Genomic DNA, 26,178 nt, shown 5'->3' on the forward strand with positions numbered 1-26,178 from the left:
TACCATAACAGTCTTGAAATCTTTGTCTGACCAAATACATGGGCCCTTTAGTTCTTTCTTCAGACCACAGGTCTGGTGTGTGTGGGGGACAGTCCACACCTTTCAATGCTTGGAATGCAGAGAGTCCTGTAAAGTACAGGCAACATGCAGACAGGCATTGTTGTGTAACAATATGGTATCCCCTGCACCATTGTTGTGAGAGACATGCATTTTCCATACACAGCCGTCGTTCTTCCATGAATGTGAGTTGGCTGACGACAACCGTCAGCACCAAGGAAATGAGTGAATATTTTATTTTGCTATAAGCCTAAGGAAAACCTCACAAAACTTACTCAGACCTAGAATGGAAGCAGGGACTTAATGAATATAAATGAGGAACAGTAATCTCTGAAATGAAATCTTTAGAATTCTAATGAGATGACTGGACCTGCTCATCAATGCAGAAATTATTGATTTGATACAATGACACTTAGAGCCAGAAGGGAATTACAAACACACAGTACTAAAAATCTGTAATTAGTAAGGGATTTTGATGCAAAAAATCTGCATTTTATCACCTCAGAACTAAAAATCTTCCTGAGGCAATAAAATGAGTAACTGTGATAATTGAGATTCCAGGTTCTCACAGTGAAAAGTATGAAGATGACCGTCTCGTGGATGTTGCACTGTGTAGTGTTGTAGCTTCCACAAGAAGGGAAGAGACAGTCATCTTGAATAGAGTTGCATTTTTAGGCATAACAAATAACCATCCGTAGGTAAAAATATATGCATTTAAACACAAACCTACAGTCTATACAAGGACAGAAATACAAGACTTTACAAGTATGCTAGTTGAGTGATATATTCATTGATTACTGAACTACACAATTTGCCATTTTAGTGTCACTAGATAAGAAGTCTATTTTTCTATTTTGAAATTAGAATGTTCTTGCAGAACTTTTAAGAAAAATATAAAGACACGTCTGCCATGAATACATATAAGCCATACAGATAATAATCTTTTTATAGCGAGACTTGCCATTCTTGTGCAGTGAAAATGTCAATGTTGGCATTTTGGGTTAAGGTTATGTGGGCTGAAAGTTCCACAAAGTCTATTGTATGAGAAAATATTCAGAACTAATAGTGGAATCTCTTAAATAAAATTTCTACTGAAATTTATAAGGGATATTTTAGAGCTTGAAATACATAATTTAAAACAATATTACATTCTTTTAATAGTTCTTCCTCAGTTTTAAGTGCATTTCTTTTTTTTTTAAACATTTCACTGAAGTAAAACAATAGTTTGATGAATTATTACCAAAATAAAAAATAGAAATATGTTAAAGAACTAAAGAAGGGCATTCTTCAACTCTGAAGGCAGCTGACAATATCATTCTTAATATTATTTTAGATAAAAAGGTAATTATATGACATACTCAGTGGCTAGTGAAACTAGAATGAGATTAATTAACCTTATCCAAAGAACCAATTAAATTAACATATCTCTGGTGATCAATATCAGGACCATTAAACTTACATAGCTCTGAGGAATCAGCATTCATAACCCAACCAGAAATGTTTTTGATGACACAGTAAGTTCCTTTAAAATGCTGGTAGCTTACTAAAATCCACATGGCATTACAACCTAAAGACAAATATTAACACCTTTATATTGTTGTAAACTTATGTTTTCATATGAAATCACACTTCATCTAAGAAATTGTAAATTATATAAATTTTTATTCGACATACGAGGTGCGATCGGAAAGTTTCTAGACTGCGCCTATAAAAACCCGTACACTTACCTCAGGTATTAAATTCATCCATCACCCTCGAAGTAGTTCCCCTGGGAGTGAACACAACGATCCCAGCGCCGCTGCCAAGACTGGAAGCATCCCTGGAAATCTTTCTTTGTCAGCCTGTCAAGCACCATCTGCGATTCTGCCTGAATCTCTTCTATCGTCTCAAATCTCCTTCCCTTTAGCTGAATTTTCATCTTTGGGAAGAGGAAGAAGTCACAGGGCGAATAAGGAGGGTGCGGGATGACGGCCATGGTGTTTGAGGCCAAAAACTGCCGAACTTTGAGGGCAGTGTGCGCTGGCGCGTTGTCATGATGCGTCGCATGTGGAGTTCTTCCTTTAGAATCAGCTGACAGGTCCCATAGCCTATCCCAACAATGTCGCACAAGTCGTTGATGGTACGACGTCGATCTTCGTGAATGGCCTGCCGAATCTTCGTAACATTTTCGGGCGTTGTGCTCGAAGATGGTCGTCCAGAACGCTCGTCATCATCGACAGAGGTTCGGCCATTTTTAAAACGTGAATGCCACACAAAAGTTTGTGCACGACCCATTGCGGACTCCCCAAATGCTTGCTTTAGCATTTCATAGGTTTCCGTAGCCGTTTTGGCGAGTCTTTGGCAAAATTTGATGCACACGCCATTCCGAAATCGCAGGAGGGTCGGTGTAATGCACTACCAAAACGCCCGTAACTAAGAAACAAATGCTAATTCGATGATGCCGGCTGGCACACTGATTCACTATGAATGTAGGCCGCACCCCCTAGCGGCAAAAGCTCGTACTACATCCGGTTCGCCCTCTATTGACAGAGTCTTGAAACTTTCCGATTGCACCTCGTAAGTTTATCAACAGCATAATTATTTATAAGTAATGCACAAAAAAGAAGTCTATATGTACTTTACAAATCTAATGCGAACAAAACATCCATATAGTTTCTGTACAGTGAACTGCCATACCAATATGATAAAGACAGGAAATTTGAGTGTAAGATTAATTTGTTTCTACATCCCAGTTTTAATATTCTGGTTAATGTAGCTGTTCAAGGGACTAAAATGATCCTTATGACATTTCAATTACAGATTTACAGTACTAATACAGTGGCCATGTACTCTTTAGAGTACAGCCAACTTGCCAGGCTCCAAACTTACAGAAGGATTTTGCCAACATCTACAAACACTTCAAGAAGGCAATGAATAAATACAAAACACTACGTAACCAAGCTCTCTGGTAACTGCACCTGATGGCTCAAGACCTCTAATGCCAAGACTTGTCATTGGATCTAATCAGGAGTCACTCTGGATCCTCAAAAATTTCTTCTTCAGGCTCCATCTTAATATCATCCATCATCTTATTGCCTTCCACATTTCTATACAAAGTTTGTATGCATTTTGTGGCCATTATCCACATTTGAGCCACATTTCAAGCACTATTATACCTTAATTTAATTAGCATATAAATACTAGGGGTGTTTAATGCACAACTTACTTGTTTTTACTAAATTACAAATTTTGATATAAATATTGTTCTGACTTATAGCATATTCCTTACTGCAGACTGTTAAATAATTCAAATTTTAAACACTTAATGTTTCAGAAACACAAAGCAAAAGTTTATATTCAAAATGGTTAGGATTTTCCTAAATATTTCACTTTCCATTTCTGTGACCATTAATACCTGATGCAGTAAGTTGCAGCTGATATTGTGAATGTTGTTTCTGACTGATACAATGGAACTTAGTATCGTATCTGTGGCACACATTTCCCTTTAACATATACAAAGAGTCGCTACAAATAATGCAGGAACTCTGCAAGAAATATAGGCCTAATCTTGAAGTCAACAACGGAAATATGATGAACACATTTTGCTCACCAGATGAGACACGTATACTGCAGGTTTAAAAAACTGATTACACAATCAATCAGACACAGGCCTTACAGAAATGGTGATTTTAACATGTGGCACATTAAATGCGGTACTTTATAAGGTATCTTCCTGTCATCCAAGTGGACTCCTCTGAACAGGTTTCAATATGAAACCTGTTTGCAGTTCTTACTTCACTTATCTGAGCTGTAAAAGCAGCCTGTGTCTTGTAAAATGTGATAACTATAAAAGAAGGAGTGGAACTCCATTGGAAAGATGTTACTTATTCCTCAGCTGACATTTCTCTTCTACCTGCACAATGTACAGGCCAAAATATTCAAAGAGCCAAGAGTATCAGAGATGCTTTCAAGATGCAACACAAATCACAAGTTTACAAAACTTATTTATGCTTTTAAGTGATTGTTATGTATAATAAATTAACCATGACTGAAAATTCATTTCCTCCCCACGGACACCACCTTCTTGAAGGCACCTTCGGTGCCGGGTGGGGAGGATTGTGTGCTTCAATGAAGTTGAGAGTGATGCTGGTGGTAGCGTACTACTGGTAGGGTCTCCCAAGCCAGAATGGCCTCGACAGAGTCCCCAGATGAAGTGTGCCCCACAACGATAGAGCAGGGGGGGGCTCCGTAGGGATAGTGAAGCCAACCTCCCTAGAGGAGTAAACCCTGAAATCAAATCCCAGCCCTCATGGTAAGGGGTTGAGCATGGGGCCAAGGACCCCACCTCATAAAAGAAGTCAGTGTTCAGAAACCCAGGGAAGCCGAGTCCAAAATTAAAAGGCTGTAGCGCTACAAGAAATAGAAAATTCATTTATTGTGAGTGAGAACTATTAAATAAAAAGCTAAAAAGCTTACATTATTGTACAAATTATTTTCCTAATAATATAAATTGACATAAAGTCAAATGCTAAATAGTTATTCTAATTACAATTTTCAACTGAACAGAATTATAAAACATTTTTGATTGTTAAAAACTGAGATTTCTACAAGGAAATGCAAATGCATGCTTACTAAACAACTCAAAACTGTAAAGAGAATCATAAGTTAATTCCAGTTGAAGCTTTGCATGTGCAAATACAACTAACTGGCCACTGTAACCTGAGACCTGAGTTTCGAATTGAAGAGATCCTGCATTTACCGTTTCCGATGATTGTGGAGATAGTAAATATGCATGCTGGGTAAATATGGGAAATGGCGTGCATGTGTATGATGGGCAGTGTTAACAATTTCCTCTATGAAGGAATTTTGGCAATGTGAGGCAATAAACTTTAAAACAAAACGTACATCCTCATTGGCAAACTAGTGAGAATTCCTTGCAATCTTTTGTTTAAGGGAATCAACTTTCTGTTGCTCGATGTTCAAGAATGCTTCTCCAAGAACTATGTTAGGTCGCTTACATGCTCTCTGTGGTAGTGAAACATGGCTCACTCTCTGCAATTGTTGGTAGTTTCATTATCTGGCTCTGTGACTTGTAAATTGCCCTGCGACATCCTACTCTCAACTGTGTTTTAAAAAGAGCAGTTGTTTGTAATATGGCCATAAGGCGTTACGTTGCTGGAAGTACCTTCTGACTGAGACTATGGAATTTCAACCAGAAATAATCCCTTAAATATTCCCATTTCTTACGCACAGCATCTTCTGTAATGTGTCCAAAATAAATTGAATGAATCCATATATTTTGTTGTCTACAACTGGTGAGAAGTGTTACTTGCTGGTATAAACAGAATTTATGTTCATAAAATAAAGGATGGACACATTTTTGGTGAATTCACATTACTTATAAAAATTATTCACTGTTGGTATTTATTTCAGTGCCAGTTTTTTTCCCACAGTTTCAGTATTACAAATCAAGTCTCCACAAAGGGTTGTCTGCAAAACACACAGGCAATCAACTCTCCCCAACCATTTTAAACGGCACTTATAACTGACATACAAATTCAATATCCATATGGAATACAAAACCTACTGTGGTTCTCTGCACATGCATGACTTCCATGCTGGCTGCTTGGAGCAGCCAAAGGAAGGGATTTTTTTATTCTTCCAGTGACCAGCAAGCTGGCAAGCGACTGGCCCGATTCTGGCCCGGCTTCATTTTGGTCACTCACATTCAAAATACAACGTTCCATTCTTCAGGCTAGGCAAAGACACAGTCTACCAGCAACCTTCTAGGCTCCATCTTACATACCGTGAATCTACTTAGAGGCCCAGCACAGTATAATATCTCATCTTAAATCTGTCATACGATGAAGGAAATGCAGACAATTTCTGAAATTCAGTGGTTAAAACAACTAGGACAAAGAACAAATTCCAAAAAAATTTGTCAAACATTTTTGAAGTTTATTTGCATCTCTGATAAGCTTACTTTCATGTAAATGATACAGTAATGCTTGGTTTCGGGCCTCCTAAATCCAGCCATTATTACAGACATTCCACTGCAATTCTGATGAGTTAAAGTGTTTATATGTTCTTTACAGTAGTGACATACATTGACCTACGTATTTCATATCATCAGTAATGTCTGAAGTTTTAATTGATGATGTTCAGAATGAATTTATTTCCTTTATCATGGGCTATCCTGTTATGTTACCAAGAATTCATTTCAATAAGATGAAGCAAGGCCCCAAAAACAAAGTACAGCCGACTATCCAAATGAAACATAAGTGTGCTCTAAAGCAGGTCCTGTGATGTTCATGGTGGAAGTTTTGCGTGGCCATGTTTGCCACCTGATTTACATAAATTGCTATTTTCTATGGAACTAGCCCAAAGAGTATCTGCAAAATTTGTATTTAAAAGGAGATATACAAAAGGAATGTGTTGTATTTCTGAGGATGTTTTAGTTTCAATTTGGTATTTTCTTCACACACTGGAAGCACTAAACATATTCATTACAAATGTAAATTATCTATGTATATTTAATATTTTAATAAACAACAGACAAGAAGAAGATTTATTATATTAATTTTATATCCAATTAATATGGTTTTAAGAAAGAAAAAAAAGACCATGTACACATATCCTATGACTTGATTAACCATAATATAAACCAAATTTCATTTAGTATTCTTGTTCGAACGTAATGATGAGGGTAAATTGAAGAGTTTTGCCTCTACTTGACTAATTCTAGATTCTGTAAAGACAGAACTAGTTTTGTGGTATAGCCGGATATCCTAGCTCTCACATCAAAAGATTTGTGCCAGACCGGCGCCTCACGTGTTAACTGCTGAGATAAAAGCTAAGAGACTACGCATATGTCAGAAACATTTGCAGCACTAGAAAAAGGAAGATAAATTTCTACACAGTCCTGTGGCCAGAGATGAGATGTTGGTCCACCATTATGACTGTGAGAACAAACAGCATGGTTTTAATTGAGAGACCATGCAAATGCAGACAACAAGATATGATGATTGAGAGAAAATCTTAAACTAATACAGAAAGTGCTGTTACACATCACTGAACTTTGAGTATGGTATGCTGTGTACTGTAACTAGAATAATCGTAACCACCTTATTTTTGGATATAATAAATTCAGAATTACATACTGGACAAAATTCTTACACCATTTTTTATTTAAGTGTAGTGGAGAAAGAACATTGATTCTTTCAGCAACACAGTGCAACTGCCCATACAGCCAATAATTCAATGTTTGGGGGTCAAATAATTATTGATCCTTTGTGGCCTGCTCATTCACCTGGTATTACACCATATGACTGTTTTGTGTGGAAGTTTCAAAGACAGAGTTTATCAAAACAATCTACATACGTACTATGGATGAAATTAAAGGAAACATCACATAAACAGTACAATAAGTTTCTAGACAAGAATTTAAAAAGTTGTTGATAATACAGGTAGGACTCGGTTTACGCCACTTCAATTTATGCCCGCTTCACTTTTGCACCTTTCATAGATCACGATTGGAGGGGGTAATGAGTCATGACTCTGCCCAACTTCATAGACACAGATGGTCCAGACATTGTAATAAAACTTATATTGTAACAAAACTATAATTGATAAGCTATGGCCTAAAATTTAAATAATTAAACAAAAAACGGAATATAAAATACGACAAGAAAAAGCAAATTACATTAACCACGGACTAAGAACTGCAAGTGAACTGACAAACATTCACTGGTGTCTAGAGAACAGGTCGCCGAAAGGTTAAGGAAAGTGAAGCTGACTCTGCAATGTCGGTCAGGCACTAACAGTGAAATCAATGCAAGAGGCTATTGCTCTTGTCAATAAGGGATGTGAGATCTTCTGTAGCAACGACCCCAACTGGGAGTGGAGCTCAACCATTAAGACAGGAATTGAGACAGTTCTACAGCCATAGTATAACTTATTAACAGAAAAGAAGAAAACCAGACATCTATTCCATCGTTTTTAAAGCAGTAAATTTTCTTTCTTTTTCTTAAACTTTGCTCAATTTTCAATACGTAAATTTCAAAACATAAAAGATTTTTCAAGTATTTTGTGTTGATTACTGAAAATTTTGGAATGGAACCTAATGTATTTACATATGTTCCCATTATATTTTTGCTTCAATTTACGCCGTTTCATTTTACGCCAGATATCTCAGGAACCTAACCCCGGCGTAAACCGAGTCCTACCTATATGTCATATGTCAAGCATGCCTGAGAATTAAGGGTGGCAATTTTTAACAACTGCTATAAGATGTGGTAAGTTGCATGAAATAATATAGCTTAAAAATGTGGATACTATGAGCTTGTCACTATCTGACAGCCTTCTGTCACTGTGGGTTCCATGTTACATGGGAAACACTGTAGTATAATAAGAATATTTTCATTAATGGATCTGTCTAAAAACCAAGTTTATGGTATGACATGAATGAAGACATTCTGCGCAACAAAAATTAAGCACTTCTGGATGTGATGTATGTGTAAGTATCATAATTCCAGTCATTCATAGACTCCTTGCATTTGTCTTTATATGACTTTTCTCTACCTTTCATTAATTACAATTATTTATGCTAGATGTGAATTAAAGAAAAAAGTATGTATGAATAATTGTTAATGCCTTTCCAAGAGTCATGTGACCCAGTCCTACAACAACAAAGCTGAGTTGCCCATGTTATGTCAAAAGCAAGTCACAACGGTAGGGAACAATTGTTGATGTGGGTATAAAATTCACAAGTTTGAGTTCCATTGTCTACATATTAGTTTAATGTTATTGTTGTTTTCACACAAAAACTCAATAAAATTATGCACTTGTATATTGCTGAACTGTATGTTTGAAGATGTCTGTGTTTAACTCATACCAATAGCAATGCAGCATAAATAATACACTATTAATGTAAATGATACCATTGATAGTTAATTTTGCCTGTTAAAAAAGTTACTCGAGTGTGTGTGCTTTACAGACAAACAGCAGTTACACATTCTCCTTCAAACATCACAATCCGCACATTATAGTAACCACTTCCAATTGCTCTTGATATGAACTGAATACAGATGTTCTGTAATATAGATTCAAATAATATACAAGTGTACGATTTCATTGAGTATTTCTGTGAAAAAATATGATAATTAAAAAATTCATACATTAGAATTTTAACTTAGAAATTTGACCTCCACATCAACTTTAGTCTCCTACCTTGGTGACCTGACTATGAGGAAACAGAATCAACTCAGCTTCGTTGAAGTCAGACTGGGTCATACAACTCTCAGGAAATCATAAATATGAGTTCATATTTTTCTTCAAATTAGGAAGACTTAATGATGCTTTCACTTAACAGATGTCTGGCATAAGTAACTGTAGTCAATGGAAGATAGAAAAAAGGCATATGTGGACAAACGCATGGAGATAAGAATAAAGACTCAAGCAAAGAAAGTGGCATTGATGAAAATATAATACTAATGAGAAATTGCCCAGTCATTTTCTTGGCTTAAAATGAATTTGTACTCTTTTCTAGCAATGCACTTTCCATACACAACTTGTTATGGGCCCACAGTCTAGCTTCAGTCACAGTCCATCTGGTGCATATATGTAGCTGAGACATTGTCCAAAAATAAATATATGAGAGAGCTTAATAAAAACAACATTCAAAGTCTGTAATAAATGGCCGTTGATTTAAAACTTTGTATGAGATTCCACAAAACGTATTTGTCCATCTAAATTAATATTCACTAAGAAAATGCCTTTCTTCCCTTTAACAAAAAAAAGACTTTTTTCAAATGTGTGTACGTTGATGTTTCACAAGATCACTCTTTGCTGAAAATAACTTCTCACAAATTTCACACTTGTATGGCTTCTCTCCCATATGTCTTCGGAGATGTTCAGCGTGCTGACCAAGCTTTTGGAATCTTTTCCCACAGATTTCACATTTGAAACGCTTCTCAGCAGTATGTATGCTCCAATGTTTAGTTAAGCGTTTTGACTCTGAAAACCCTTTCAAACAAATGTGACATGTGAAAGGTTTCTCGCTACTATGTATACGATGATGATGATTAACTAGAGTACCTTTACGTGACAATACTTTCCCACAAACATCACATTTGAAAGGTTTCTCACCAGAGTGTGTGCGTCGATGTTTGTACAGGCTTCCACTCTCTGAGAAACCTTTGTCACAAATTTCACATTTGAAAGGTTTTTCACCTGTATGAATGCGGTGATGTTTAAGTAGGCCTCCACTTTCTATAAATCCTTTCCCACAAAACTGACATTTGTAAGGTTTTTCACCAGTGTGTGTGCGTCGATGATTAATTAGACTTCCTCTACGCAACAATAATTTACCACAAATGTCACATGCAAAAGGCTTCTTTGTAAACTTTGTAGAAGCACTGACTATCCTCTGATTAGTGAAGTTGTTGGCACTGTAACATAACAGTTCTACATCACTACACATACTTTTCCAAATCCTTTCTCTGGTTCTGGTCAAAGTACAGGGTTAGATGTGAAGTTCAACTGCAGAGTAAAATGGGATAATAAATGTTCAGGGTTGGCATGCCTAATGCTTATCTCAGAAGAGTAATGAAAGAGTACTGGGATTGTTTATCAGAAGTTTTTTATGGGAAAACTAACATGAACATCACATTCATCATAAAGTGAACATGGACTGAATATCGTATAGACCATATGGTGAGAAGTCGGCTAAAATACATATATAAACTCTGTGCATCTTGTGAAATCTGATGTTTTCCCAGCAGTGAAAATTATGTTATTCTTCTGGATTCTTTAGGTTAAGTGAGGTTAGGTTACACTGCATTCTGCAGACTTGTCAGTAGATGCCATTTCATAGAAACATAAATTCTCCATCTTCAGGGCTGAAGGGCCAAAACCAAGAACAACATTATTTGTGCATCTCACATTTCAGTTACGATGATATAGCTTAGCTGAAAGAAGAATCAGCATAGAGCACATACAATCCACACATCCTTTCAGCTGTAGGTGTAATGCTGAAGGAAATGAAATTTATTTCAATATAGCTAGCAATAACAAAAATTAGGTAATCTCGTTTCATGCTCAGGATAAAGTTGATGAAAAACAGGTTAAATCATTAAATAAAATGGATTAATGACAGAATTTGAAGGCAGTTTTCTGCACAACTGATATGGCCTATTGTATGTGGGACAGAAAGGAGATATTAAGTACTAACACATTATACTTACAAACCAATGAAAAGAATAGCCAAAAGTAGCTGTGGGTTGTCAAATGATATTCTATGGCAATGAAGTAACTATTATTAAGAACACAATATGCTGTACTATGTGTTTTTACTTCCAACAGCACCACCTGTACAAAGTCGAAACCTCCATTTCAACTTTTTCTCATTTTCTACAGATGATAAAATTGTAACCTCTGCTTCAATAATACATACATTCATTTTCTTCTTCTTTTTGGTACAGCTGCTCTGCTCACTAGTCCCAACCGTTTCCATTGTTTAAGGTTCAATGGGAAATGCTTAAATATGTAATATGCAGTTTTGTTGCATGCTTTATTTTGTGGCAAGGAGTTATTAAACCCTTTCCCAACCCTGAAAATGGAGAACCGCCCCTTGTTGGCTGTCGCAGCTACCCTCCACATCTGAACGGCTTTCCTCCATCTGCAACCTAAGGACGCTTCTTGCTGCCATTCAACATAGTCACTATACTCATTACACACTAAACTTTCTTCACTTTCCCCAAACATTAACATTGCTTACTCACAAGTAAGCACAATTACATTTTGTTTCGCATTTTAATACAAGTTTTATGATTGCAATCAAACTTCATACGTGGATTCCGATCATGGTCAAAAGACTATGCACTTAAAGACATATACTATTCCATTAATGGCACTAATGCTCATACACATTTACAAATGCAATTATTCAGAAGCCTGTGACAGTTGGACACAGTTCAAAGTCCTTATCTGGGTCTAAAAGTGGCTTTCCAAAGCATGGCCTGCAATAATGTATCGTGTGTTTCTGGAATTTGTTACCCTTGCACACGACACAGGCACCTTTCTTCAGGTGGGCCACTGCATGGTCTTCCTTGCTTAGCCTTGTGCATTCTGCCACTAGCAGACATTCTTTCGTGCGCTAGGGATTCCACGAGACGCTGCCTGAACTTCTCGTAAGTTATAGGCCACTGGCTGTGTTGTTCCTGAGCCAAGACATACGGCTCCTATGAATTCACTGTACCCACTTTCAAAAGCCAGAATAAAAACTTTTTGTAGCATTTGTTTGTTCTCATAAACTGGTAAGAACTGCAGTTGACCCCTCCCACACATTCACTGTAATGCAGCACCACATTTGGTTTCATTAGGGAGGTTTGAGGGCGCTTGGTTTTCACCTTACGTTTGCTCCATGAAAGAAAAAAGTACCAAGATCCATCGAATGGCACTACAGCCCGAGTCCAGGCCTTGGCATCCTCCCATGTGGGAGGTTCCCTAGTCTTTGAATGTGCATTTATGAGTAGTGAGTTACAAGCCCACTGCCTCTGCACAATTTCTACTCAATCCTGATTTATCTGCTAGAACCATCTAGTAGTGAATCAGGAGAGACATGGGTGAGAAATGACCACAGAATTTTGCTTACAAAACATCTCATTCATGCTCGTTCACCTGTGCCTGAGAGTAGTAGCCTGTAATATCAGACATGGGAAGCAGGTCTGTGTTTATCAACGCACGAAGCTGTGTCTTGATTTCAGCTAGGGATGGGGGAGACTAGTTTGTGATTCTAGCTCTTTTTGTACTGGGCATATTCTGCATTTTCTTTTTGTTAGCATTCATACAGGATGAGGCCAAGAAATTAAGATCACAGAAGAGTTCAAAATATTCAACAGGCCCAGTTTCGCAATTGAAACTTGATGCTATAACTGCTTTATGTTCTATATTTTGCAATGGAATTGTGGTGCTTGGTCTGGGTTCTGAATCTGTAACCTGAAGCCAGTCACTTATCTCTTTTGCTCCTTTTATGCTACCATTGTCGCTTGTACCACTCTAGCTCTCATTCGCATCAGCATCCCTTACTTCACAATCACTATCACTAGAATTAATAATTGATACACTTCCACTGCTAACATCCAAGATAAACACTATTTCATCTTCATCATCATGCACTCTCCTTCTTTACATCTTTCATAATTACATAATTAAACACAAAAAACAAAGAGCAACCATGTGTCATGTAACCTGAATAAGCACGCAAAGTAAACCAGAGCTTCCTGCAATCTCATTACACTAAATACTGCTATCTGTTACACTTTGTGAAACAACTAACATCTCCTATGAACATCGGAGTGGCTTACAAGAACTTCTTATGGTAGAAAAATCGGTTCAATGGAACATTTCATAAGCTCCAGATATATCCGTTTTCCACTTGGGAAGATTTAAACTTTTTTCCTCAGTTTTCCACTGTATAAATACATAATAAATTTCAACAAATTTATTGTACAATTAACCTGAGGAGGAAGACCAGGCCCAGCTGCTATTTATATTCACACAGAAAGAATATGTAAAATTCTGACAAATATCTTTGACACTAATTACTGTATATTATATTGTAAAGATAAATAAATGTTCTTGGGTTGAGGGATAATAGTTTCTTCCTATGATATCCAACAATATGTATCAAATGATCAGGCTTACGATAACCTTCCAGGCAAAAAATATTGATAAGAAACGTAGGCATTTGTCAAATCTCACCACAGTAAGACTGCACGCAATCTGCTAGTAGATTGTGTAACAGAACTTCCAATAACAGAGTAAATCTAATTTCTTTCATTAACAAGGCAGGCTCTTGTGAACATGGTAATGACCCTTTGGGTTATGCCACAGGTTCCCAAACTTCTATACCTTGCGCCCCCCTTAAAAAATTTCATAAATTTCACGCCCCCCTTCCAGAACAAGTGCAAGCAAACAGATTTTTCATAATATTTAGCTATGAGTACAAATTTTTTTTATAATTTAGTATATATTATTCAATGCATTTAATTTAAAAAAACTGTAATAAAATATATGCTTCATACCTGGATTAGTGGGATGGGTCGTTAACTGTACGTAGACTTGTATTGCTGTTTACTTCCTAAAACCGCCGATGCTCTACGAGTCTGAATTCTACAGCACTGTCAGACAACTAAACTGCCTCAACCAAGCAAAGGATGTTAAAAATGTTTCTCCATATTTCGTTAAAAAAAATTGTTCATACAAACAACACGCCCCCCAGAAAACCACTGTCTCCCCCAGGGGGGCACCCCACACTTTGGGAACCTCTGGGTTACGCACAAGCCGAGGAATGACTTTATTTACTGAATGACTATCAGCTTCAAAACAAGGACTTTGCTCCACGGATTCAGTAATTCAGTAGAAAAAATCTTTCAAAACATTCTTAACAAATTCATGCTTATCCCTTGTTTATAAAAAAATTAACAACGCTGTATCAACTACAAGGCCGCATAGAATAAAATATATATATTTTCTCTATATCTAGCTTCTACAAACACTGATTTTTTCCAAAATCATGTCATCAATTTTGAAATGCCTGTGAATTATCAACAAATATGACTAAAAAAATTCCTTTCATATTACACTCACCCCTGTGGCAACAATTCATGTTCTTCCGTTGTTACTTCATCCTTCAGTACATGGGTTTCTGCCTCATAATCCCATGGTTCATCCTGGAATCCAAACACTGGTTACTGGAGCATCAACATGCACATGTATACAGTGTATGAGACATACACATGGTGTATAGCCCACATGTGGTCGGGAATAAACGCCTACATTTTTAACACACAACATGCTACCTAACTTTCTATCATTCTACTAAATTACAAACATATGGAAAGAGTTCTGCCACAGACGTCAGTTGGACACTCCCCTTTTGAAATGGAGATTGGTATGTGAAAACAAAGTATTAAGAACAATATTTATAACTAACTAACTAACTCCCTGGTAGCAGAACCCGCAGATTCAACACCGACAATACCAAAGCTTGCCACCGGCCACGATCCTGAGCAAAACTCCATCCATTTGTCTTCCTCACAGCCCACCTCCCTAAGATTTATCTTGATAATATCCTCCCATCTCCTTCTTGGTATATTTATAATTAAGTAATATTAAACATCTGTGGAGTAAATAAAGTTTATACCGGGAAATTTCATTTATATTAATTTAATATTTACTTCAAGGTCACTAAACTGAAGCCTTTGCATGCAAGAAACACACGACTCTAAATGGTTCTAAAGATGATGCATTACATTCAATATTGCTGTTTTTCTGGACTTGATCCATCACCTGTTATTCCAAAAAAGACCGCTACGTTTCAGGAGCTAGCCCTGCTCCTGTCTTTTGGTAAAAATATGTTATTCTGGTGGTTCTGATAGATGGAGCTAATCACATTCCTTGAAGCTGGTCTAGGTAATATTTTAGAATATTAAATAACAGGTGAGGTCCAGAAAACCAGCAATATTAAACAAACACATGCAAACAGCGCACATGGTAAAAACTACTGGACGCATGTAATACTGACGACTAAGGCCTACAACAAACAATAATATTAGATAAAACTTAGAGAAATAGGTGAAATACGCTTTAAATTGAACTGTCATAAATAAATACAGATTTGGCAACAGGTTTTCTGCTGTAATGGTAACAAATGCAAAAATTATGGAAGCAAATAAGAAGTCTATAACTCACTTTAACTTCAGTCTTTACTGTAACAAACGCAAAGGAATCAATATGCTGTTTGTCATCAATCAGTTTATTCTCAGTAACTCCAATTAATGGGTTAGAAGCGGTGTTTGCATTAGCCATCACATTCACAGAGTCCAAGTTGTCCTGTAACAAACAGACATTCAAATCAGTCTTTTGACCTGACTTCATTTGCACATATATAACATACTGCAAATACTATAATGATACATAAATTTGTATCAAGCATGGGGGAGAGGATATACTCCACCCCCAATATTGTCAGGGCGATTAAGTCAAGAAGAATGAGATGGGCAGGGCATGTAGCACGCATGGATGAGGCAAGAGGTGTGCACCGGGTATTTGTCGGGAAGCCTGAGGGGAAGAGACCGCTGGAGAGATCTAGACATAGATGGGAGGATAATATCAAGCAGGATCTGTGGGAAATAGGAGTTAAACACAACTGGATTTTGCTGGCCCAGGACAGGAACTGGTGGAGGGCTTTGGTTAATTCGACAATGGACCTTCTGGTAGTAGTTAGCCATGTAGTTAGTTAGTTAGTTAGTTATGGTTGAGGAGAAGAAAGACAGCAAAGGTTTTTAAATAGCTACCATTGGTCCATACTTTTGCATGTCCCACTTTTAACAGCTTGTAGTTCATATATAAAATACATTAAAAACAGTAAAACAGTGATGATTATAGTCTGACCTCCAATATTAATACAAGCATATGAATGGTACAGTTACGATATAGCAGCCATATTGTATGCTTCAAGACCACAGAAGGACTGTGACAGCACAGCATTGCTAACTGTGTTACGCTTTGAGTTCTGAGCTGTCTTCACTGGCCAGGAGTCTCCCATTTCTGTTGCAACACTATGACCTTGAAGCATGTAACCTGGTGATTAGTATTAAAAAACATTACAAATAATTAAAAGTTTGAAGATTTCTGTCTTCTGGGTTGTTGCGCTGTGTAGTCTGGTCGATGTTAACCAACGTTTCAGAGGTCATACTGCCTCCGTCATCAGGGCGATGAATGATATTCATCGCCCTGATGACGGAGGCAGTATGACCTCTGAAACGTTGGTTAACATCGACCAGACTACACAGCGCAACAACCCAGAAGACAGAAATCTTCATATTCACCGCTGTGAGAACCTCAAGTCTTACAATTAAAAGTTTATTTACTGGCCTGCCTTGTTTTTAACATAAAACAGCACATGCTCACAAGCAATGACATGATTTGTAACAGGAAAACTAACCTCACTTTCATTTTTCACAGCAGAAAACGCAGTAAGGCCTTCCTGTTTCATACTGATCAGCTGAGTGTCACTCTCACTATCCGAAGCAGGTTCATGTTTGATTACATCCGTGCTATGCTGTAAACATATATAATGAGTAAGTCTCTGCATACGAAGGTCAATTACAAAGTCAGGAAATTATTTTATTATATATCCATGACATACGCTATAGGGACAACAAACCACATATCAATCAATCATTTATTTGAGTTAAGTTCTCTATACAGAAGGAAGTTTCCATTCAACACCAAGTGTTTGCAGAGCGCAGACTATGCGCTGTTCTCTTACTATCCAGACTTTATTCTTCTGTTTATCTTTAATCCTGCTTACAAGTTACTAACTGGACTCTCATTTACATCAAGCTTTATACACATGTCTACATACAATAACTAAATTAACAATATTATTACAAATTTTCCATTTGCTTCCGATGATACCATCTCACCAATCTAAGCTATCTCTCCTCCAGAAGTTACTGCTTCCACATCTTTTTTCGAAGCACTTTATGTAATATGTGAAAACATCTTCGTATTTGAAGCATGCTAACAAATGCCTATTGTTTAACAGCGTCCAGTTCTGTACACTTTTGTAACCGTCTCAAATTTCCTATTCCAATAGTTCTTCACTCTGATTCACCATTAACTGTATTTTCACCAATATAGTCCATGATATCTTCTGTAAGAATATTAAATAAACAAATGAAGACTACATCACCTTTCTCAGTGATTTGAACCTTATTTGGCAACTAACAGAGACAAAATCCTCTCGGGTGAGCAACCGCATCAATTCAAAACATAATTCCATTTCAGAGACTCTGTCTCTATCATAAGGGAATGATTATCCCAACATGATGGAGACTGAGTCTCTGAAATATTGGGCTTCTATGTCGAATTTATACAGTTGCTCGCCTGAGAGAATTTTATCAATACCACTTTTCTGTTCAACAGAATCTATCATTTCCTCCCTCTTCAAAACCACATTCACTGTTGACAATTCTGTCTGATTTCACCCCAGCTAGAATAAAAATGATATTTTATAGCAGCCATGAGTAAAAACAATGTTTTGTGTTCACATGGTTAGAACGGAAACTTTAAACATATTTAAATGGATATTTCAAGAAGGAACTCTGTTATACTAAAGCATCAGAGTGCTTGGCTAGATTTAAAAAGTACAAAATTCATGTCAAAAACTATTCACATTTTTTCATCCATCATATTGAATACTGAGGAAGCATTTGTTTATGTCTGCGATATATCTCATGTTATAAAAATGTAAAATGAACGGATGAAATTCAACAAAAATAGCATGAAAAATGGAAGTCACAGTGCAGAAATATTTTGGGGTTATTAACATTTTGACTTTAATATTTGACCTTAGTGTATTAAAAATGTGTAGCCAGATTTAAAGAAGCCTTTGCAAATCATTTTAAGAGCATTTCACATTGGGACATGAATAGACTGACACATACATTTTTTATAATTATTCACACTATTACATTATACACAATGAGTGAGGTGAAGATGGATGTCTTCTGGGTTGTTGCACCATGTAGTCTGGCAGAGGTTTACCAACATTTCAGAGGGCACTGTCCTGATGACAGAGGCAGCAAGGACCTTGAAACGTCAGTAAACTTCTACCAGACTGCATGGCGCAACAACCCAGAAGACAGCCATCTTGAGACTCACCGCCGTGTAAAACTCAATTCTTATAATGAGTGTGCTGTACTCATAACAAATTCTTTAATTTATTAGCAATAAATATATTCTAGAGCTCATGTTTTGATCACACAATATCATCATCAGGCTATGGTGATATCATACCTGAAGCAGATTTTTACTTAAGTAAGATATGTTGTATTCGATAGGTAAAACTACCTAAAACATTTAAGTTAAATAGATTAAAATGTTATTATATGAGACAAATTAACAATGTTTTGTTTCATAGATTAAGTTAATGGTGGCTTGATGCCAAGTTCCATAATTGAAAACTACCTTAAAACACTTGACTTATACAGATTATTTATTTCAGTAAAAGCAAAATACAGAACAAAAATATAGATAAAATGAAGTAACACTGTTTCCTTTTCATGTAATATTAACGTTTACATTATTGCTCTGTGTTGATATTGTGTACTTTAATAAACTGTTCGTAGGTGAAAGACACATCAGAAGCAGTAGACATGCAGTGGTGTAGACAAAGTTATGCTAAATCTTTTGTACTAAATCATAAAAATAACATAGAAGAATTGTAAAACAGCCACAACAGAATGCAAAGAATAGAACAATCATCAAGGAATACATCAACTGTATTCATGTGTGAAATAAACCCATCTCTTATTGTGAAGAACCAATTGTGTAATCACCAATTACAATACTTTATCACAAATTCATCAAGCACAAGTGAATGATTTCTGATATCCTATGTCACGTACTATGAACAACAGCTTCACAAAAATTAAAACAATGGAATATAAAGAGTTCACCTTTTTTACTTCAAACTGTAAACATACTTGGTACCAGTGGATGCTTGATACCTCAGGACACACATAACCTACAAAATAACATGCAAACTGTGACATGCTTGACTCCATGATACAGAGATATGAATTATTGCATTTTTGTGGATTATGCAGTTCTTGGAAACAAGTTTTCTTGTATTTTCACAGTAAACTCGTGTCGTTTCACACATCAAAATTAATGGGAGCAACAAGTACTTTCCTAGGTTATGGAAAGGCCTGTTATTTGTGAAAGATCAGTATATTTATTTCGTTACATATAATTTATACAAAGTTGGTTCCACGTCTGTATGTGCCTCTTACCTCTGGACGTTGCATGGTTGAGGTTCAATGGCTGTCACCCCCAGCTTCGTATTTGGGAGAAGCGGGTTCAATCTTCTGCCCAGAGATTAGCTATTCCGAAGGTTGTCTCGAATTTCTCAGCGCATTCACGCGATGTCAATATCACAATGATCCTCTTTCGATAATATATAACCATAAAGTTCACAACCCGTCAAAGAAACTAAAAAACAAGGTATGTGCTTGTGGTGGTAACCATTTAGATTCGATTGAATTAATGGCTGTAAATAGTGGGAGGAGGAACTTTGGTGTAGCCAGATGGAGGACGAAAACTGAAATGAATTGCTCACTACACGTTAGATTTCAAAATCAATTTATCTAATTAATCCTGTCGTGAAGTTTATCGAATTAAGCTAATATCCGTTTATGCAATTTACTTTTTCACGTTTGTCAAAGCAGGCTAAAAAATATCGGTGCATGTAGCTACTTGCGAAAAGCTCAAATTATTTATGATCTTATACTAAGTGGTCGTTAAAATCTTCCGATCTCTATGAAAACTGACACTGCTCCACATATGTCGTAAAATTATCTGATACTAAATGTAATTAGAAAACGGGTTATCCGTTCTAGACTTCATTCATGCTTACTGTGAAACATGAAATATACACACAGTTACGTCACACGCACTTCACTGCCGTAATGTCTTCCACTGTACCAGGAATCAAACTGCTTTTTGCGTACATCACTAGATTGTGGATAGAAGGAAAGCACATACTCTCTCTGTGGAATCTGAAGTACATTAACGACACAGGAAATGATGCAACAAGCTACAAAAATATTTGTGTTGGAGAAATGTTTATAGTTTGGACAGTATATGCTTCCTGCTACCCCTCTGAACCCCTTACAATGTACTTATCGCCCAGAAAACAGGGATTCGTCCCGACAACAGTAACCACCTCCAGCACGGTAGTAACCGTAAATAAAACAAAAAAGTAATTAAGAATTTAACAATGCACGGTATGAATTAGTTTTCTCAACTAAATTTATTATATTAAAAAAGTATAAGCCTTTCATTGTGATGCAGGGTAGATATCTGAATTTTTCGGTGTATGTGCAAAGCAGTCTACCATTCTGTAATGAATGTCACCGAAGAATGAAAAACATACATAAAAGCTGGGAAGCTGCATAATACAGCATATTATACAAAAGATGACTGCCATCTTGTTGAACAGACTAGGTGGCTGTACTAGTCTGTTAACTGAATAATAAATCTAAGTTCAAATGCAGCTGGATAAGTTTTTTTATGAGGGTGACTTCTTCATACCAGTCACTAATTATTTTGTCATATGAGGTTACTGCTTCCACCTCCATTAAATTATCTTACTTGCACCTGTCAGATCAAATTCTCAGAATATACCTCAGGAGACAGTCTGCACATACTCTGGCAAAAAGACATTCAAATACAAAATTCATGGGATTATAAAATTATAGTAGTCTCAGTCCTGGTCTAGAAATAAAATGTAGAAAAAACAAAGTATATGAACATGTCTCACTATCAGAATTCAAGACAAAACCAGAATATAAGCATAACTAATGAATTGTTCAAAAATGTGACAAAATTCAAGTATTTGTGGATGACACTAGGAAGTCAAAATGACAATCTTGACATAAATCAAGAGCAGATTAAATTCAGGGAATATTTGCTATCATTCAGTCCAAAATCATTTGTCTTCCCATCTCATAAAAACTAAAGATAAATAAAGAAGTGTAATTTTGCCAATTGTGTTGTATGGGTGCAAAACTTGGTCTCTCACTTTGAGGGAGGAACATAGATTGGGGGTCCCTGATAACAGTGTTGAGCAAGACATATCATGGAGAAAACTGCATAATGATGGGCATCACAGCCTGTACTGCTTACCTGATATTGTTTGGGCAATTACATTGAGGAGGGCAAGATATGCAGCACACGTGGGGGAGGAGGGGGGTATTTACAAGGTATTGGTTGGAAGGCCTGAAAGGAGGAGAATGCTGGGAAGACCTAGGTGTAGGTTGGGAGGATAATGTTAATATGGGCTTTAGGGAGATAGGTATCCTTGGAGGAAACTGGATGCAACTTGCTTCGGATAGTATGGTATACACGGTGATGAACCTTCAGGTTCATTAAGTGGGCAATTCTTTGACAAGCTGACTATACAGTCAACTTTTTAAATAATTTCCTGCACCATAGAGTGAGCAGTCTCAGTCCTGTTCATCACAGACAAAATAGAAATAAACCTTTCACATGTTAATATTTTAGAAATAATACCCACGCAATGTTGAAGTTCATAGGCACAGACAGTGCAACCACGGCTCACCGTAGACCAACAACAGAAACCTCAACTTAGGCCAGTGGACATAAAGTTAAGTAACTCAACTTAGATAATACATCAACTCTTGTGCAACTAACGTCCAGTGTGGTATTACTTAAAGTATAGTTTTATAAAGTGTTACCTTTTATGCTTCATAAGAAACCATCGTCTTATGAATTGTATGATTTAATATGAATTAATTTGTTTGCCACTGATGATGACCTCTTGAGGTCGAAACGCATCTGGCACTAAGTGTCTTTTCAAGCGTAAACAGTTTTTGTTTGTATGAATGATTTTATATATCAATACACGGCATCGTATGCAAGGTTTAAGGAGTTCAGAAATAGAACTGAGATTGAGATAATTAGTTTAAAGGCAGAGCATGCAGATTGACAAGAAAAGTTTCAAATGTAAAATCTGTGGTAAAGGATTCCCAAAACATTTCTGTCTTGCTGTGTATCTGTGCATCTATTGATACAATTTTCACTTTATTATGGCATCATACTAAGGAAAAATTTATAAGAAGCTGTTCTCGGCAAAGAGTGAACTGGTCCAGTATCAGTATACATACAAGTATACAAGTAGTTGGTGTGAGATCTATGGATCACTTTGTGATCTAATTTGTTTGGAGTAGATCAACACTGTGACTGCAGATAGAAAAAAAAATTGTCAGGAGAAGAAGCAACATAAATATTTACTCAGCATAAAAAGATTACCATACATACATTTCATTGATACACAGTAATTTTTTTTTTTTTTTTTAGTGTTCTGTCTGACGACAGGTCCATATGAACAGGATCCTTCCATCCTTTTATCGGACTGGGACCTGTTCATATACGTTCATGGCAGATGATCCAGAAGTGGTTTGCCATTGCCTTCTTCTGTGTGTGGATGGAGTAATTGTTGGGATTCCACGGAGGAAAACTCCGTGTTGCCTAGACCACGGCCTTGCCCAACACAAGTTATAAATTCGGGCACCGCCGGGAATCGAACCCGAGACCCCAGGATTACAAGGCCAGCGTTCTAACCGCTAGACCATTAAAATTAACATTTGTGTCAACAGTAATAAAGATATGATGAACTGAAGAGGATAATGCAAATCAAAAACATGGCACACATTTTCAGATGCTGTCATGATCAAACTGAAACAGGAAACAACTGGAGGAGCGATCCAGTTCATCAGACTGGATTTGATTCAAGTAGCATTAGAGGGTCTCAAGGCAGTGAGTGTGAAGACGGCTGTCTTCTGGGTTGCAGCGCCATGTAGTCTGATAGAAGTTTATCAACATTTCAGAGGTCCTTTCTGCCTCCATCATCAGGATGATGAGTCATCACATGAGGCAGCAAGGACCTCTGAAACGTCGGTGAACTTCTACCAGACTACAATCCAGAAGGCAGCCATCTGGAGCAGGGACTGGCCAGATTACCAATATTAATTTCATCCAGATCAACATTTTACCAGAAAAACCTGGATCTTGAACTGATTCATTGGAAAATGACAAACCTGTAGAAAGTATCCATATGAATTGTTGAGGAAAAAACTGACCTTTTTGGAGGTTTCACAGCTACACACATCAGAATGAAATCGCGTTAAGAGCTGTCAGGATGCAGAGATATCTAAAAGCACACGTACATGGAATTATTTGTTCAAAATTCAAAACATGTTGAGTGTTAAAAACTGGAAACTTTCAAATGACATATACGTTAAACAATGCAGTAACATATGAAACATTGTACCTCCGTCACTACACACAACACATCATTCCTTGTTAGGAGTGACATTCAAATAATGTGGGTAGTTACAGCAACACCTTTCCACATTTTACAACTTCTTTGTTTTTATCGGAGTCCTGACAGCATGGATCATTTAATTTATTTATTTCTGTGCCAAAATGTTAAACATGTGTGTCCTGTTTTGAAGGCACATTTAAATTCTAATGGTTCAGCAATGAGCACAGTAAAATGAAGTTACAATGGACTGGACATATAACTCAGATAAGGGAATATAATTTCTATGGAGTAATCTATTAGAAGACATTTACATGGTAAATCTACAGAAGGCAGTAAAACACCAAATATTCAAAGACAACTTCTACGAATATGTTGTGAGGATCTGAATGAGACCAAGAGTATAGACGGAATAGACGGATGAACTGATAGATAAAATTACGGATGGGTGGGTGGGTGGGTTGGTAAATGGATGGATTTGTGAATAAAACTTAATACTCCAGAGACATGTTCTATACATAAATAAGCAATTGTTCATGTGGGAACATATGAATGTTCCCACATTATATACGAGTTATACATTTAACACATTTTAACAAGCCCAATAATAAGGTAAAACACCTAACAGATTATAGGTCGCGCGAGTAGTCGTGGCACCTGAATGAGCGATGTGTAAGCCGAGAGAGGGGAGTTCAGTAGTAGATCTACCTTTTGCTATCACTAATCTGCTGACCACATTCCTTATGTTTCCTGGTAAGAGGGAGGGAGTTATTTCTGGAATCTGCACTTCCTGTCAATTTGTTTGACAGCAAGTGCCTCTGACAGTATAATTTACTTCACAGTGGCTTCTGGGAGGTTAAAACAGTGTCCTCTGAGTACGAGCTAAGTGGACTCGGCATAGAATCCTCTCAACAGATGCTCTGTGCTTGAGTAGCATAAAAATCTGTGACTAGCCAATGAATCCTATAAGAGAACTGGCAGGCAAAGCATTGCTCATGAAAATGACAAAAATGTGAGAATGGCATGTGTTCACATGCCATGAAAATCTACTTACTCTGCAAAACAATGTGGACAGAATTAAGAATATTACTGCCCATTAAACTGCTCAGATAATAGTAATTGCAGAGAAATTAATTGCATTTAATTATATTTACAATTATGCATCTTTCTGTCAATATGAAAAAGACAGCATATTTTTCATGAATTGGTACTTCTTCCATATGAATGATAAAGTTATTAAACACTATGGAAGGTTCCGGGAGTCTGACAAACCACACATGATTTTGAGAAGTATGTTCATGACTTACCCTATAGAGTGAGCATACCAAACAGAAATAACTTCATGGTTCTTTGTTCTTGTTTTTTTCAAATACAGTGAAATCTCGATGTATCGTTTATGAAGGAGGTGGGAAATGAAAAACGACAGGATTAAAAATAAATTAAAATAGAGGATACAGCATACACAAAACACAAAACAATACACACAAATCCTGTTTCAAAGTTACTTCTTTTTTCCAAAAAAGTCTTTAATGGATAACTTTAAGTTTTAGGCGAAACAGAGCACTTTCCATGTTCAAAACGTTTTCCCCATCATCTTCACAAATATTGTTCGCATAAAAGAACGAATTAACTTTTACATCAATGCAGTAAGTGCGTCAGCAAAACTCTGCCCATCTTCGGGCTAGCGTTCGTCTTCTTGTTCCTCACCGCTCCCGCTCCCTTCGCGATTTAAACACGTCTTTCACTGCGCCAAATCGATTCCAGTCTTCGTGAAAGCCATCATGTTCATCCTCTGCTTCTGCGCGAAGTTCAAACCCGTAGCCACCTTAGCGAAAACAATTCGCAACAGTTGGGAGACCTGCCGCCAAGCTGCAACTGTGAAATGAATAGCTTGTAGCACGTCAGTTTTCATGTCGACATCCTACACAGACATCTGTTTGCACAAAGCGCTTTCTCTACAACTGCTTGAAAGACTTGATGGTGCCCAAATCAAGCGGTTGCAAGACGCTCGTGCAATTTGCTGGATACTGCACGACTTTCACATTTCGTAGAAATGTCGTCCTTCGGATGCAATTATCCACAAACAGCAAAATCTTTCTGCCTTGTGCGCCCACGGAGGCATCCAGAGAACTTAAAAAACGCCGTAAAGATGTCTGTGGTCATCCATGCCTTTTTGTTGGCATGATATTTCACCGGAAGTTTTTTTTTACATTCTTGAAACAACG

General features: G+C 36.9%; 1 protein-coding gene across 12 annotated transcripts; it reads right to left on the bottom strand.

Moving 5' to 3' along the window:
- Window positions 1–752: 752 nt before the first annotated feature.
- LOC110840261 (uncharacterized) lies at window positions 753–25,859 on the bottom strand. 12 transcript variants are annotated; one of them, XM_087350822.1, is made up of 6 exons: window positions 25,261–25,859; window positions 19,902–23,842; window positions 17,045–17,161; window positions 15,790–15,930; window positions 14,686–14,768; window positions 5,971–10,484 (listed from the first exon to the last, which is right to left on the bottom strand). In XM_087350822.1, exons 2-6 carry the CDS (start codon window positions 19,914–19,916, stop codon window positions 9,842–9,844), a joined length of 999 nt encoding a protein of 332 aa, XP_087206948.1. In that variant the 5' UTR covers window positions 19,917–23,842; window positions 25,261–25,859; the 3' UTR covers window positions 5,971–9,841. The 12 variants fall into 12 exon arrangements, with proteins under 12 accessions (XP_087206957.1, XP_087206951.1, XP_087206949.1 ...); XM_087350831.1 differs by lacking the exons at window positions 5,971–10,484; window positions 19,902–23,842; window positions 25,261–25,859 and adding exons at window positions 753–1,624; window positions 19,566–19,834; XM_087350825.1 differs by lacking the exons at window positions 5,971–10,484; window positions 19,902–23,842; window positions 25,261–25,859 and adding exons at window positions 2,419–4,308; window positions 19,566–19,842.
- Between the last annotated feature and the right edge of the window lie 319 nt (window positions 25,860–26,178).

This window comes from Zootermopsis nevadensis, unplaced genomic scaffold, assembly GCF_977971745.1.
Source record: "Zootermopsis nevadensis isolate Lab colony 2312 unplaced genomic scaffold, Znev_1.0 Znev_ptg000017l, whole genome shotgun sequence".
NCBI lineage: Eukaryota > Metazoa > Arthropoda > Insecta > Blattodea > Termopsidae > Zootermopsis > Zootermopsis nevadensis.